We start from the raw sequence: 16,596 nt of genomic DNA, 5'->3' as shown, positions 1-16,596 counted from the left end.
AAATTAGCTGGAGAAAACATACACAAGCTTATACAGTACACACAATAATCCTGGACACACGAGCTAGCTAAAAACTCCCGGATAACTGGACCTCAGCCATTATCCACCCAATTCGCAAAGCAGGGACAAATCTGATCCTGGTAACTACAGAAGAATATTGTTGCTTGCAGTCACATACAAAAGCTTTTCAAAGATCTTCAACGACACATAACGAGACAGTGGAACAAGGAGTTAGAGGAATATCATACAGGTCCTGTATTGAACAAATACAAAACTTTGAGACCACCCTGCTATACAGCAAGAAACAAGCCAGGCAGTGGGTAGCTACCTTCATAGACTTCCAAAAGGCATATGACTCTTTGGATAGAACCATGCTCTTTGGAATGTGAAAGGAACTAGGACTGGACAAAAAACTCAATAGATTGGTGCAAGTCACCCTGTGCAACACTAGATCGAAAGTAGAGTTTAGAGGACAGCTCTCTGAGAGTTACCAGACCAATACGGGGGGGTAAGGCAAGGAGATGGTATTTCATGTATAATAAATGTATGCAACTTTGTGACTTAGGTATTACGCAGTGACAAAAGTGTGCTGTAATTTTTTATTCTTAAATACTGTAACTTGGATCAGCATTCAACATATAGTTCTGCTGACTGTTAGTGATGGAAGCTTCCAGTATATGCATTACACCTCAGCTGATCACAAAGCCATTTTGCTTGCAGGTGAAAAAGTGTGTTTGGATTCTGCTAATTCCACTAAATTTGGAAGGCTGACTAACTGAAGATAAGATGTTATATATGGAGACCACTAGGTACAAGAGTTAAATGTTACAAAAATTTTCTTCACTATAGTGTAATTGGATAGATAAAAAATCTACTCACCAAGCAGTGGCAGGAGAACACACATATCAAAAAAGGTTTTATGTATGCATGCTTTCAGAGCCAGTGACTCCTTCTTCTTTAACCTACTGAGTGTAGACTGGGATGTCTATGGATTCATTGTGGGAGGTGCAGCTGGGAGCATGTTTTCTGAAACCTGTCTTGAGCAGCTAGCTCAGCAGCCCACACACAGTGGTAATATCTTAGACCTTTTAACTACAAATAGGCCAGGGATTAGCGATGATGAAGTCATTATAGCAACTATAATTACCAAAGTTAATAAATCAGTAAAGAAGGCTAGGAGAGTGTTTCTGCTAGATAGAGCAGATAAGCAGTTATTACCATCTCACTTGGACAATGAATTGGCATTACTTAGTTCTAGTAAGATGGATGTAGAGAAATTATGGGCAAATTTTAAGAATTTTAAGAAGATTATAAATCATGGTCTGGAGAGTTATGTGCCTCATACATAGATAAAAGATGGAAAAGATCCACCATAGTTTAATAACTAAATTCAAAGGATGCTCAGGAAGCAGAGGCTGCTGCACTCTCAGTTCAAAAGGGAACACACAAATGACAACAAGCGAAGGTTAGTAGAGATTTGTTCATCTGTGAATAGATCTATGTGCAAAGCATACAACTACCACCATCACACTTTAACAAAAGATCTGACAGAGTATCCTAGAAAATTTTTGTTTTACGTAAAATCGCTAAGTGGGTCTAAGGCTTTCATCTAGTCCCTTGTCGACCAGCCTGGAGTGGCAGTTCACAATAGCAAAACAAAAGCCGAAGTTTTAAATTTCACATTCAAGAAATCATTCACGCAGCAGAATCGTACAAACATAAGATCATACTCCACAGGATCATTTCTGTAGTATGTCTTCAACCACCACCATCATTTGACCATCGGACAGACTCTCATTTGGACGACACAGTGGTAAGCATTCCTGGTGTAGAGAAACAACTGAAAGATTTGAAAGCAAATAAATCATTAGCTCCAGATGGAATCCCAGGTCAGTTTTACAAAGAGAACTCTACGGGACTGGGCCCTTACATAGCTCGCAATTACCATGAATCTCTCACCCATCATAAAGTTCCAAGCAACTGGAAAAAAAGTGCATGTGACTCCACTGTATAAGAAGGGTAAAAGAATGGACCCCACAAAATTACAGGCCAATATCCCTAATTTCTGTTTGCTGCAAAATCCTTGCACATTTTCTCTTGTGTCCGAATACAATAAACTTCCTTGACACTGAGAAACTTGTGTCCATGAATCAGCACGATTTTAGAAAGCATCAATCATGCAAAACTCAGCTCTCCCTTTTCTCATATGATATAATGTCCACTTGCTTAGCTGGGTGGTAACGTGCTTGCCTCCCATGCACTGGGACCGGATTCAATTCCCGGCCGGGTTGGAGATTTTCTCCACTCGTGGACTGAGTATTTTGTTGTCCTCATCATCATTTCATCCTCATCATCAGTCACAAGTTGCACAATGTGAGGCTGACTGAATCAAGATTTGCACTTTGCGGCCAAACCCAAATGGGACCTCCCAGCCAGCAATGCCATATGATCATTTCATTTTTTTAAAATTTTTTTTTACATGATATAATGCGAAGTATGGATGAAGGGTAACAAGCAGATCCCATATTTCTAGATTTCCAGAAAGCATTTGACATGGTGCCCCATTGCAGGCTGTTAATGAAGGTATGAGAATATGGAATAAGTTCACAGATATGTGAGTGGCTCAAAGACTTCTTAAATAATAGAACCCAGTATGACAAACTGCCTATTGGCGTGTAGAAATCCAAAAACACGTGAACAGTTTCAACAAGAAAGAGGAAAGCCTTAAGGTAAACGGATCCTAGCTGCCCGTACTGCAGCAAACGACCGTCGCAGGTAGCAAGAGGAGAACCGCACCAGAAATGACCACGGAGAAGCCCTCAGACATTGGCGCGCCAGGTACATATAGTCTGCGGCCGCGAGCTCACCTCCAGTTCACCACCGGCAATGGAGGGTGAAGCTTTGACAATGCCAGCCACTCGTGCTGGCGAAATGTCAGAAAAATCATTAAATGAACGTCGGCCAAAGAACCCGAACAGAAGCCAATAGGCAGTTCGTCAACAAGTGGCCATGAAAGCCTTAACAACTTTGTAGAACCCAGTATGTTGTCCTCATTGGCAGGTGTTCATCAGAGACAAGGGTATCGTCAGGAGTGCCCCAGGGAAGTGAGCTAGAACTGCTGTTGTTCTCTCTCTCTCTCTCTCTCTCTCTCTCTCTCTCTCTCTCTCTCTCTCTATGATTTAGCAGACAGAGTGGGCAACCATCTGTGGTTGTTTGCTGATGATGCCGTGGTGTACAGAACGGTGTCAAAGTTGAGTGGACTGTAGGATGATTCAAGATGACTTGGACAAAATTTCCAGTTAATGTGATGCATGGCACCTAACCCTAAATGTGGAAAAATGTAAATTAACATGGATGAATAGGAATATCAAACCTGTAATGTTCAGATAAAATATTACTAGTGTCCTGCGTGACAAAGTCAAGTCACTCAAATATCTGGGTATAGTGTTGCAAGTCAATATGAGATGGAATAAGCATGTGAGAACTGTGGTAAGGAAGGTGAAAGGTTGACTTCAGTTTATTGGGAGAATTTCAGGAAACAGGTGTTCACCTTTAAAAGAGGCTGCATATAGGACACTGGTGTGACCTCTTCTTGAGTACTGCTAAGGTGTTTGGTATCCGTACCAGGTCAGACTAAAGGAAGACATCAAAGCAATTCAGATGCGAGCTGCTAGATTTGTCATCAGTAGGTTCGAACAATGTGTAACTGTTACAGAAATGCTTCAGGAATTCAAATGGGAATCCCTGGAGGGAAGGTGACATTCTTCTCGAGAAACACTATTGAGAAAATTTAGAGAGCCAGCATTTGAAGCTGACTGCTGAATGATTCTACTGCTGTCAACATAAGTTGGGCATATGGACCACAAAGATTAGATACAGGAAATTAGGACTCGTATGGAGGCATATAGGTGAATGGAACAGGAAAGTATACGATTAGTAGTGGTACAGGGTACCCTCCACAACACACCATACAGTGGTTTGCGAACTATCTATGTAAATGTAGATGTGGATGTAGATGTAGATTAGGGGAGAAGGAAATGGACTAGAGAGGTTTAGGAAAAGGGTGAGGGTTCGTAAAAGTCACCCAGAACCCTGGATAAGGGGAGACTTACTGAATAGGACGAGAAGACAGACTCAGTGATTAGAAAAAGAAATAAGTTATTTCTTCAGATTAAAGGGCAGCACAATAACCTGCATAAATGACTGTGACAACTGAGATTGTAGAAAACAACCCTCATAAATGAATTTAGGGTCATCTGTGAATAGTTTAGTAGAAAAGACAAATTTTTATTTCACATTATAACCTTTTTTTCCAAATAGAACATACAATTGTTCAGAATAGTGTATTAAATGTGTCATGACTGTTTTCTCTCATAGCACTGAACTTTTAAGTAAGTGTCCAACTTGTTCTTGCTCGCGTGGTTCCACTGAACACATATGTAAATAAGTAAATGCTTTCTGTAATTACCTGGCTTAATATACTTAAGTTTGTTTCATTCTTATTTTGTTTCAATAGCTTTTAAGAAAATTAGAAAAATAAATCTCACAAAATTGGCAAAACTGTATGGCATAAAGAAACACTAGATCAGCCCATCTTTTTGAGAAATGAATTTAACTATACTTTCCCTGCCTTAGACTTTATGTTATAATTGTCCTGAGCTGTGAGGAGGGGAACTTTGTGACAACTAATATTCCATATTCTATATGCCTTGTTACACATAAAAGATTATTGCCATCAAGAGTAAAGGATAAACATTCCATATATGTGGATATTAAATGTCAAATTACCTATTTTTATAAGTTATGGTACAGAAGGTGCTAAAAGTGTCACAAGGTTGCCCAGTTTTAATGTACATTGTTTAACCATGCCACAGAAAAAATGGCCAAGAGACGGAGCAGATCTCTATCACCAAACACTGGACTAGGGATGGGGATCAAGACAGACAATCTAAGGATGCCACACCTTGCTTCTGCTGATGAATGACTTTATTGGCAAATGTAATGCAAGAGGCTTTTATGCAACTCCAAGCACTGCATTTAATAGCAGAGAAAGCTGATCTGTTGGTTAGCATTGGAAAGACTGAAATCATTACCAGTATTAAAGATACCCCACAAATTATGAGTCACCGTTACCACGAATATCAAGGTGCTGCAGAGTCGCATCGAATGCTTGTTGAGGCATATGGTGATCATGCTTTATCAGAAGCAACAAGCAAAAAATGGTTTCAACGGTTCAGAAATAATGATTTTGATGTAAGAAATGAAGAACGTGGAAGACCACCAAAAAAGTTCGAAGATGCCGAATTGCAAGCAATATTGGATGAAGATGATACTTTGAGTCAGAAAAGCAAATGACAGCAATGCTAAATGTTGCACAACAAACAATTTCTGACCGTTTGACAGCTATGGGAAAGATCCAAAAGTATGGAAAATGGGTGCCACATGAATTGAATGAAAGACAGATAGAAAAGACAGATAGAAAACCGAAAAACCATTTGTCAAATTTTGTTTCAAAGACATGAAAGAAAATCAATTTTGCATCGAATTGTTACTGGCGATGAAAAATGGATTTATTTTTAGAATCCTAAATGGGAAAAATCATGGCCGGGACAATCATGAACATCGACTGCAAAACCAGATCGATTTGGCAAGAAGACAATGCTCTGTGTTTGGTGGGATCAGAAAGTTGTGGTGTATCATGAGCTTCTAAACCCTGGTGAAACTGTGAATACTAACTGCTACAGACAACAAATGATCAATCTGAACTATGCATTGATCGAAAAAAGACCAGAATGGGCCAGAAGACATGGCAAAGTAATTTTTTTTTTACACGACAATGCACCTGCACACAAAGCAAAACTGGTTCAGGATACAATCAAAACACTTGGCTGGGAGCTGCTACCCCACCCGCCGTATTCACCAGACTTGGCCCCTTCCAACTACCATTCTTTTTTCATCAATGGGACATGCATTGGCTCAGGAACACTTCGATTCCTATGAGGAAGTCGAAAATTGGGTATCTGATTGGTTTGCTTCAAAAGACGAACATTTCTATTGGCGTGGTGTCCACAAATTGCAGGAAGGTGATCAAAATGTAAAGAAAGCAATGGTCAGTACTTTGAATAAAATATTTTTACTTTTCAATTCAAAATTAGTGTTTCATTTTCACAAAAAAAACACTCATTTCATACCGGTGCACCTGGTATAATACAGTAATCAGTCCTCTTTGCAGAAGTGTGCCTATCCCTAATCAAGACACCCCAATAAGAAACCTCAAATTACAAGAAAACAAGTTCCTGTGAAAGATAGTGGGGCCAAGGATCCTACCAGATGGGAGACAATGGTACAAACCTAATCATGATCTCCACCAACACCAAAAGAGCCTTACCAATGCCATTAGAAGAAGACAAGTAACTTTCTACGGCCACCTGTACAGAAAGGACTCCCAAATGCTGTCCTATAAGACCTTCAAAGTAACCATCAAGGGTAAATCTACTGGATTCCTGCAGATAAAGCAAATAGAGAAAGACCTTTCAGAACTTCGTATTAGCCAAGACTTAATCATTAACAGGGGTGACTACCATTTAGCTACTGAAATCAAGTCATTGCCTTACAAAAGTTAATTGCAATGAGATCAGGAAATGGTCCGAGGAATGCATGATAAGAATTCAGGAGAAAAATGAAGGAATACCGGGCTAACAGCAAAGCTCAAGGTACTAACAAGAAAACAGCTACTAAACTTCACGAAAGACAACAGAAGTGGCAGACGACAACAGTCCAGCAAAAACACAAGAACCATTGTCCACAGGTGGCCCAAAAAGGTTAAAAAAGAAAATAATAATAATAAAATATAATACATATTTTTCATCCCCTTTTAAACTCTCATCCTCAGGAGAAAGGGGCAGATATCAAGCAGTAAAGGCAGGATGTTCATACATATGAGAAAAGCACATGCAGGGAAAAAGTATGTCATTGCTAACTTTCAATCAACAGCACCACAAGGCACTATAATATCTCCCCTTTTGTCTTTGCTTTATTTTAATATGAGTTTTATGTATGACGACACACTTGTGCATAATGTTCTCTTGCATAGAAATTAATTAGGTTTTGTTGGTAATATTTATTGCTTAGTGCCTATGTTCATCTGTCACATGAAATTAAGAAAAAAGAAGGAATTCACTTGTTTGATTCAAAAGAAATTTGACAGGTTGTGGCATGTAAAGCTCTCATGAAGCCCTGTTAAAAATAAAATTTAAGTTTATCTGACTTCACAACTGTCATTGATTTCATGATTTAACTAAGATCAAAAGTAGAGATTAAGCTTTGTATGAATTTTCAGTGCCACCTTCCAGAGATCAGCGGTATTACTTCCCAGACAAGACACACATAAGGTCATGAACAAACAGCTATTTGAATACCTAAGAATGTTTTTAATTTCATAGGAACAGGTGACTCAGGGGGTGGTAGCACTTGAAAATAACTCTTATCTAACAATGAACTTTTATGTTATTTTACTTGAAGCAGATACTCAAGAGACTGCTATTTTCCTTGCTCCTCTTTTCTTTTTTCAGTTCCCTGTAAATCAGTATCTCTTACTGTCCTTTTTAATAATTTCTTGTGCATTTTTCTCTGCGTTCCATGCACATCCACCGACCCAACATTCTTCCTTCATCTTTCCACCATTTTTCTTTATCTCTTCTTTTAATCTGCACCCAATAATTCTTTAATGTTTTAGTATTCACCTCAGACCTATTGACTGTGTCATTCTTGAGTGTGAAATAGAAATTAAATTCTTAGATTTGCAGCACATTATTATTTTCTGTTTCTCTCCTGAAACAGGTTTCTCAAAACCAAAGTTTAAAATGGTGTTAACTGATAAAAGTGAGGATGCTGAATGAGCAGTATCCTACAGTTTTCCCTTTCCTGCACCTATTCCAACAGCATCTCAAGAGAGAAGAGACCTGAATGTAGAAATCTGACAATAAAGTACGAGTAAGTACAATACAATACCATTAATATATCATTTATTCCAGTATTAATCACAGGCATACATAATGAGATTAAGACTGGAATAAATAGCTTATTACAGTCATTGTGCAATTTGTTCATTTGGGTACAGCAGCTATATAGTAAGTGATGGAATAAAATTATACAGTGTAAAAAACCAGTTCTCAACGAGTCCCAATATGAAATAAGAACTAGATGTATACCATCATCTGTATTTCTCATAGATAACATTGTTTTGAGCAAAGACTGATGATTTGAGATTAAACTGGTGTCACAAACATGAGAGCTGAAGCTCAGGAATTATAGCTATTATTAGTATTGCTAAACTGTTTCTCAGATATGATATACCCATGGCATCAAACTAAATTTCACACTCTTGTGGCAGCAATTTTCATGAACAGTTTATGAGAGCAGCAAATTAAGACACTGTACCTTCATGTGGAAGTCTTTCTGAAGATGTGCTGTGTGGGCTTGACACTCCGTTGTGTCCAAGTGCCAAGTTTTGGAGCCTCTGTTCCAATTTATAAGCAGCCTTGCTGTCAGACATTGCTGGACGGGCCATGGGAAAGGAAGCACGGTGCTGTGTTGAAACTGCATTCTTTGAAGTTGTTTTACGTCTTCTGACAACCTGTAATTGAAATGTATTTGGTTATTAAACATATTTAGTGCCATCTGCAGATTGTACAGTGTAGGATCAACAGTGTAACTAATAAGAAAATAAATTCCACATCAAACTAAGTTCTCTATTTCTTTAGCAACAGCAGTTTGTTATTTTCAGGGGGCAATTCTACAGTTTCTAAAAGATTTGGTGTTACAGCTGAGGACCCCATTAGCACTTGAATAAGAGTAAATTATGTAACACAATAGAACACTGTTTATATTAATAATGTAATTTTAATCAAGTTCTTAAACAGACATTAAAAGTCACAAAATGAACTACTGTAAGATGAAAGTAATGGCACTATTACAATGCTTCTGTTAGTATTTGATGCCCCCAATTTAGAATCAATAATATTGACGAAAAAAGTAAAAAATTGTTCTCAACTCCATCTTGGAAAATTTCAAAAAAAAGTTGCCACGGTATATGGTAATTCTTGAACAATGAATTTTGGCCTGTAACATTCATATCACTTATACATACATATAATTTCATATTGTGCCTTTTACCGTAATTTAAAAATCTCCATAAAAGATAAAAGGTAGTGATGGAATCACAGCTAAAATTCAAACTCTAGAGTACAAACAAGAGATATTGAAGCAGTATGTAATCAGAATCCATTAGAAGATTTTGTCAAGGAATCAGGAGACAAAAAATGAGGAATGATTTGAGAAAATGAATAATGCCCATTGAGAAGTAGCGGTGACAAGAAGCCTTTGCTACTGAGACACTACCATTGATGTTATAAGCTTACTGTCTTTGCTGGAAGGTGCCATGTATGATGCAAATACATCAGCATAGAGGGATACAAGCGATCGGCAGAAATATTGAAGAAGTGCACAGATTTCATGGTGGTTAGTGTAACGGAATATACCACACATAAGCTGAAGTGAAATAGCAAAATATGACCACCAATAAGCCTCCTGATGTTCTTCAGTTTATACTGAACAGGACCTTTCCTGGAAGTAAGTATATATTGATGTGATCATCAACATAATTTAACAGGAATGACACAACTCACCTTAAAAAGGAACACGCTCTGACAGTTCTGTGGTAAAGGAAGGAAGACGAGGGCTTAATGCCCTGTTGATGAAGAGGTTGGTAAAGATGGAAGACAAGCTTGATTAGGGGAAGGATAGGGACAGAAATCAGGTGTTCTTTCCAAAGCATTTGCAGTAAACAATTTGCAGAAACGATGGGAACCTATGTCTGGCTGGCCAGATGGCAACCAAACCACCATTTTCCTGAATTCAAGACCAGTGTGTTAACACTTTGCCACCACATTCTATCTGTTCCACAGCCCAAACATTGTGTTCAGCACACACTGTGATAATAAATGATGGATTTGTCAGGTAAAGCATTTAGCAAAGATGTTTATTCACTGCTGTTGTAATGTAAGCAGTGGTGTTATAACTACTATGAACCAAAATAAAGTGAATTTAAATGTATTGAAATTTCTGTTAACTGCTGTGTTAGCAGTTGTAAATACGTATGTCAATAAGCCCAGAATTTGATATATGAGGTTCTATCCAAAATTTTCAGGACTGGTGCTGCCATCTGTTGAAAACCTTACCTTTGGACTAATGGTCACCATCACCCTCAAAAAAGTTCCCATCAGCCTGTACACACCGGTCCCAGTGCTTCTGCCACTGGTCAAATGTTTTCTGGAAGTCCTGTTCTTTGAGGGTGTTTATCACCACCAGTGATGTTTCTTGAATCCTCTCTAGAGTGTCGAACTGACGGCCTTTCAACTTGAATTTCAGTTTTGGGAATAGCACGAAGTCACAAGGTGCCAAATCGGGTGAGTACAGTGGGTGGGATGCAACTGCCATGTTTTTTTCTTTTTGCCAAAAATGTCCTGGTGAGCAAGGACATGTGACAGGGCACATTGTCGTGATGCAGCAGCCAGTTCCCTCGATGCCAAAGTTCGGGCCCTCATCGCCGCATGTTTTCACGGAGCCATCGCGAAACGTCACAATAGTACATGGAATTCACTGTCTGGTTGGGTGGGATGAATTCTTTGTGCACAATTCCCTTGGAATCAAAGAAAATGATGATCATGCTCTTCACTTTGCTCTTAACCTGTCTTGCTTTTTTCGATCTTGGAGAGCCCGGGCTCTTCCACAGGGGCGATTGTTGCTTTGTCTCTGGGTCATAACCGTAAATCCAGCTTTGTGATAACCCATGACAAGAAGGTTCGATCATCAGTTGCGGTCTGACGAAGGTCCACTGTTCTGTTCGCAGATCCATCGTAAAATTGTATTACGGAAATCACTGTGGACATGCACCACATCCTATCAGCTGAATGCCACTCTGCACACTGACTCATCTGATAGCTCTCGCCACCTAGCGGTGCAAAGATCTACTACTCCTACTTTCCAGATGGCAGCACCAGTCCCAAAAATTTTGGATTCCCCCTCTTATTATATATTAGAAGTCACAAACTCCCACTTAGTGTATGGTGAAATTGTGAATGATGAACAGATAACAATAAAAACAGATGACACTTTAAATGTTCTTATCATTACCACTTTTTCTGAAAATGCTTGGACCACAATAAATACGATTTATATAAATGGTCTTGTGCGCCCACGGAGTAGAGAGAGAGAGAGAGAGAGAGAGAGAGAGAGAGAGGGAGAGTGTGTGTGTGTGTGTGTGTGTGTGTGTGTGTGTGTGTGTGTGTGTGTGTGTGTGTGTGAGGGGGGGGGGGGGAGAGGGGGGCATGTGCCAGTGGCAGCACCCACTGCCCACGCAAGTGGGCACACAGATTTTATGACTCACAGTGCCTATGTCAGTCTCCACAACACTCTGTTATTAACATTTCACTTTTGTGTTGAAAACTTATAATTTCCACAAAATCATGTTTAATACACTACCAATTAACAAAATCAGTACTCCCACTACAGTTGAAATATTAGTCATGCACAGCTGAAGCTGAAATGATAATCACAATAGAAGTTTAATATATTACAGTTGCAGGGACAGGCACTACATCAGTGAATTTCTTAATTAATATTATGTTAGTCTTACTTCCTCAAAACTTTTCCTCTTCTTTGACCGACGAAGGAAAAAATAATTGTATCTGAAAGGTACTGGTTTTGATGACAATGTGGTCCATCCCCTTCTATCAGTTTTAGACATAATTCATATCTACATTTGATTATTGAGATGTTTCTCCTGGTAGATATGTATTTGTTTTGACAGAATAATAGTTACATGTTGTTTATAGCCAAAAGCCTTGGGGATCTCAAAGACTTACAGTACCTCAGATAGAACTATGTTCCAATGATCAGTACTTTTGATGTGCAACTCTAATTAATTTATTTCCTTTTTAATCCTTGTAATATTAAACAGCTCAGTTGCAATGTATTAATATATACCAGCACTAAAGCAGCTTTGCAGAGGGTCACTGTGAAGATAGTTGAGGGTTTAGTTTCAAAATAATGTGGCCTAATTCCCAAGAGGATTTTATTCGAATAGACACTTGCCATGGATATCTTCACACTTATAAAAGAATACTTTGTAATAAACATACCTGATGACAGATGTTCTCTGGGATATTGACAATTTTATGTCCTTAGCAAATGCAGGCATCACAGCGAATGTTCTGATTAATGTACAGAATGCAGCCATGGGTCACAAGACTAACAAGGTACTAATTAGGAAATTTCACAGGTCATACCATCATACTATCATACTGTCGAGCACTGCTTTTAACTTGTAAAGTGTTGTCAATAGGGCAATGCAGCAAAATCAGGAAAATAAATTACTTAATACTACACCTGTGGCAGTGTTCTGTACATTTTTTGTGTGTTCACTAACTCCATTATATCATACTAATGGAAAATTATCATCCCTGTTTCGTATAGAATGCTGTAAACCTTATACAGACTTTGGATGGGCTTTCCAATGATGATTTGCTGGTCTACAGACAGATGCATTGATGTCTGCCTGAACAACAGGAATATGTTAAACAAATGGACCATGGGCAGTACAGTGTGAAGTACATGGTGCATCATAATTAACAGTGAAAGCTGCCAAGGATGAAAGTATATGACAACAAAAGCAAAGTGCTATATCCCTGGTAGACGGATAGCGGTGCACATATCAGTCAATGCACAAATGGAGGAAGCTGACAGACAGGAGAGCCACCTGTGGAAGAGTAACCCAACCCAATGGTATAGAGAACGAAACACGACAGACAGCGTGTGGACAAGACAACAGACCAAGACTAGGACAAGCAATCTTACAACAACAAGGCACTTAGCAAAGCAGTCGCCACAATGATGACAACAAGATCAAGAGCAGTAGAGAGACCAAAGATGCAACCAGAGAGAATAATCAGCTACCATGCAACATAGTTATCCAATCGGTAGAGTAAAGTGAAGATCAATCTATGTATAGTATCAAGTGCAAGCACTGAACTGCATGGTGTGAGTTGCTGCCTAAATACTGGCCACATGGAATGGTATTCACTGGCAAATTCAAATGGAGAGACTGTGGCACACTCGCCATGAAAGTGCAGTGCAGCCCTCCATCAGCTATTGAGGTCAAACTCCTCTGGTAGGCATTCAACCTCTGTGGTACTTGGTACCAGACAAAGCTATTCCAGTAACCATGGGCCCACAAATGTGCTGTTTGCATGATTATTGTGAATGTGTTGTTACGAGCTGCCGTGACATATAGTCCTCATTAGTGGAATGTATTTGAAATGTAAATTTTTCAATTAAATTTCCATTCAATTGGGCACAAATTTCACTCATGAACTACCATAACAAGAAATACAATACTGCTTCAGCAAGTTACATGTTACAGCCTGCCCGGTTAGCCATGTGTTAGGCCGCACGGCTTTCCAGATTGGGAAGGACTGCCTGGTCCCCAGAACGAATCCTCCCGGCAGACTTGGGTCGAGGTCCGGTGACCTGCCAGTCTGTGGATGGTTTTTAGGCGGTTTTCCATCTGCCTCAGCAAATGCGGGCTGGTTCCCCTTATTTCGCTTCAGCTACACTATGTCGGCAATTGCTGCGCAAACAAGTTCTCCACATAAGCGTACACCACCAATACTCTACCACGCAAACATAGGGGTTACACTCGTGTGGTGTGAGACGTTCCCTGGGGGGAGTCCACCGGGGGCCGAACCACACAACAACCCTCAAAGAGTGGTTCAGTGAGAGGCGGCGGAGGGGTGAGGTGGACTGGGGTAGTCATCGTGGGGTTGTGGGTCACTACGGCTGCGGCGGGGACGGAGCCTCTCCGTCGTTTCTGAGCCCCCGGTTAACATACAATACTATACATGTTACAACTTACTGTACACTCATAGCTGTTAAAGGGTCTATTCTATGTACTGTCCTCACATATGGATGAAGTACTGCAGTCATCCTTACAGTGATGCATGAATTCTTTCGAAAACCCCCTGGATCATCTTGTAAATCTTGGCAATATTATAAAATTTGCTGCTGCAGTTCTTCAACCATATCAATGGTATTGCTGGGCACTACACTTTTGAGATGACTCCAAACAGAAAAGTCCATAAAACTGTACCATAAATCTTGGAGGCCAAGGTACAGACTCTGCTTGACCTAACTATTTTGGACTGTACTGGCACATTACATGCCATCCTACATCAGTAATAAAATGTGCCAGTGCCCCATCATGCTTATACTATACTCCTTAACCATGGGACATTGGTGAAGTTTCAGACCGATTAGATGAGGACTTATTTAAAATACATTTGTACTAACAAAGATGATATTTCATACTGAAATCAGTGTTGGCTCATAACCACATACTCACAACTATAACAAAAAGGCTCGTTAGAAGACCCAAATTTACTGAAACATTTGCTTCTGTTCTTGTGTACTTCAACCTGTGTGAGCTTCTGCTATTAATTATGGTACATCATGTATAGTATAGAACAGTCATAAAAAGCAGAAGAGTGTTTGTCCACACAAGAGAATAACAGCAAATCATGAGCTCTGCAGCAGAAAATTGCAGAAAATGTGAGCATGTTTTTGCAATGTTAGTGCTTTATCTCCCTTGTACTGAGCTGTTCTGTGATGCAGTGTACAAGGAACACTTAGAACTCTCATCTCAGAAACATTGTGCTGTAGATTCAAAGTTTAATATACATATTTCTTTTCTAACATCATTTCAGAAGCTTGTGAATACATTTTAATACACAGTAGTATCTCACACATATATACTTTCTGCAGTCGAAGACTGTCGAAATACAGTTTCACATTTGCTATTTGCATCTTCCAGATTTTTTGAAGCATTCATTATTATAAAAAAAAACAATAACTTGTTATAAACTTAATATGTCCCGAGACATTAGCTCTTAATACCACTTCCATATTACACTACAGAACAAAACCTTTTGATGGTGTGATCTTCACATTGCCTACCCATTCTGCGATTTTACTGTAGAACAAGCATTCCATGTACATGGTAATATTTCTCCTATAATAATAATATTTCTTAGTGCCACTTTGACCTGAACAGCATAATCATTTCCATGAGTAGTGCAGCCCCTTTTTGTCAATGAAATCAGTTTCTCTAGTTACCTAACTAGTATTGAACATTGTCAGTGACAGAAAACGTTAAAACACAGTTCCTTAGACAAATTCTATAAACAACCAGCAGGAACCTGTATAGGATTTTCAGAGTACGTCCAGTAGATTTTATAGCACTAAAAGTTCCTCTCTCTCTCTCTCTCTCTCTCTCTCTCTCTCTCTCTCTCTCTCTCCACACCCCCCCCCCCCCCCACCCTCCTCTATCTGCAGAGCAGTAACATGATCAAGACTGGGCATAGTATTTTATAATGCACACACTGGATAATGCATGAATCCCCAAATATTTCAACTATACGCAGTTTTACAATATTTTAAAATGCAACGTATATGATGTTAAGTGCAAAACACACACACACATGGGAGGGCAGGACTGGGACAAGTTACAACAGCTTAGAAAATTTATTTAATGTACTTACTTTCCCTGGAGGTAAACGGGTGTGGACAACTGAGCTTCCTTCTGATGGTGAGTCATCGCCTGAGTTTGGTGTTGCAGGAGAATGTGAAGAAACAGCTTTGGTCAGATTTATTGTATCCGCACCTCCTGTCAGTTCATCCACAATGTCTGCAGAATCACAAACACTTCCTGTTTGAAGTTCATGAGTTTGATGTTGAACAGTATCACTTTCTGATATCTGATCACTGGTTAACCTACTAACATCACTTTCCGAATCAATGTTACATTCACTGTCTTTCGGAATGGAATTTTCGATGTTATGGGGCTCCTCTTTCAGTTCCTTGCTCTCAGACAATTCTTTTTCACTCGTGTGGCTATTTTTCAAATCCAAACTTAAAGAACTTCTATCAGGTATGTTCGCAGCAGAAGGCTGGACATTCTGAGTATCACTTTCCACAGGAATCTCTGAAACAGCCTGCACTGATTCATTTCCTTTGTTGGCTGCTTCAGTAGATTTCCAAGGAATTACTTCTCCTTCAGCTTCGGCTTCAGTGGAACAGCTCATCCTGTTTTCAACAATTTCTTGCCTCTCAGAGATATTTCCATAGTTCTCTATCTCTTCTTCATGGTAATTAGCTTCAGCAACGGGGTGTAATTCAGCAATAGCCAGCGGTCGTGTTTCCACATCTGGAGTCTCATCAACACTAATACTCCGTACAGACATAGAATCTTCACTAGTAAGATTCGTGTAGGAGACAGCCTGAGATCCATATCCACTGAAATAATAGTACAAATATTTAGTTACACTTATTATTCCGGTAAAAACAAGGTTTGAATCTGCTAGCTTCAGAAAATGAAGCAACTATGACAAATTCAATAACTACATCAAATAGTAGTTCAAAATGGTTCAAATGACTATGAGCACTATGGGACTTAACATCTGAGGTCGTCAGTCCCCTAAAACT

At 39.3% G+C, this 16,596-nt stretch overlaps 1 protein-coding gene and 1 pseudogene across 1 annotated transcript in view; one reads left to right on the top strand and one right to left on the bottom strand.

Annotated features, from left to right (window-relative positions):
* The window catches only part of LOC124776104 (kinesin-like protein KIF13A), a 330,901-nt gene that overhangs the window by 26,363 nt on the left and 287,942 nt on the right, over positions 1–16,596 (bottom strand). Inside the window, exons 32-33 of the mRNA XM_047250946.1 lie at positions 15,654–16,407; positions 8,440–8,635 (exon numbers count right to left, since the gene is read on the bottom strand). Of these exons, the coding sequence (XP_047106902.1) occupies positions 8,440–8,635; positions 15,654–16,407 (950 nt within the window). The remainder of the gene's footprint in view (positions 1–8,439; positions 8,636–15,653; positions 16,408–16,596) is intronic.
* LOC124778136 lies at positions 1,721–1,849 on the top strand (annotated as a pseudogene).

The sequence above is a fragment of the Schistocerca piceifrons genome, chromosome 2, assembly GCF_021461385.2.
Source record: "Schistocerca piceifrons isolate TAMUIC-IGC-003096 chromosome 2, iqSchPice1.1, whole genome shotgun sequence".
NCBI lineage: Eukaryota > Metazoa > Arthropoda > Insecta > Orthoptera > Acrididae > Schistocerca > Schistocerca piceifrons.
Note: the sequence above shows the minus strand (reverse complement) of the source record. Positions and strands in the feature narration are given on the sequence as shown.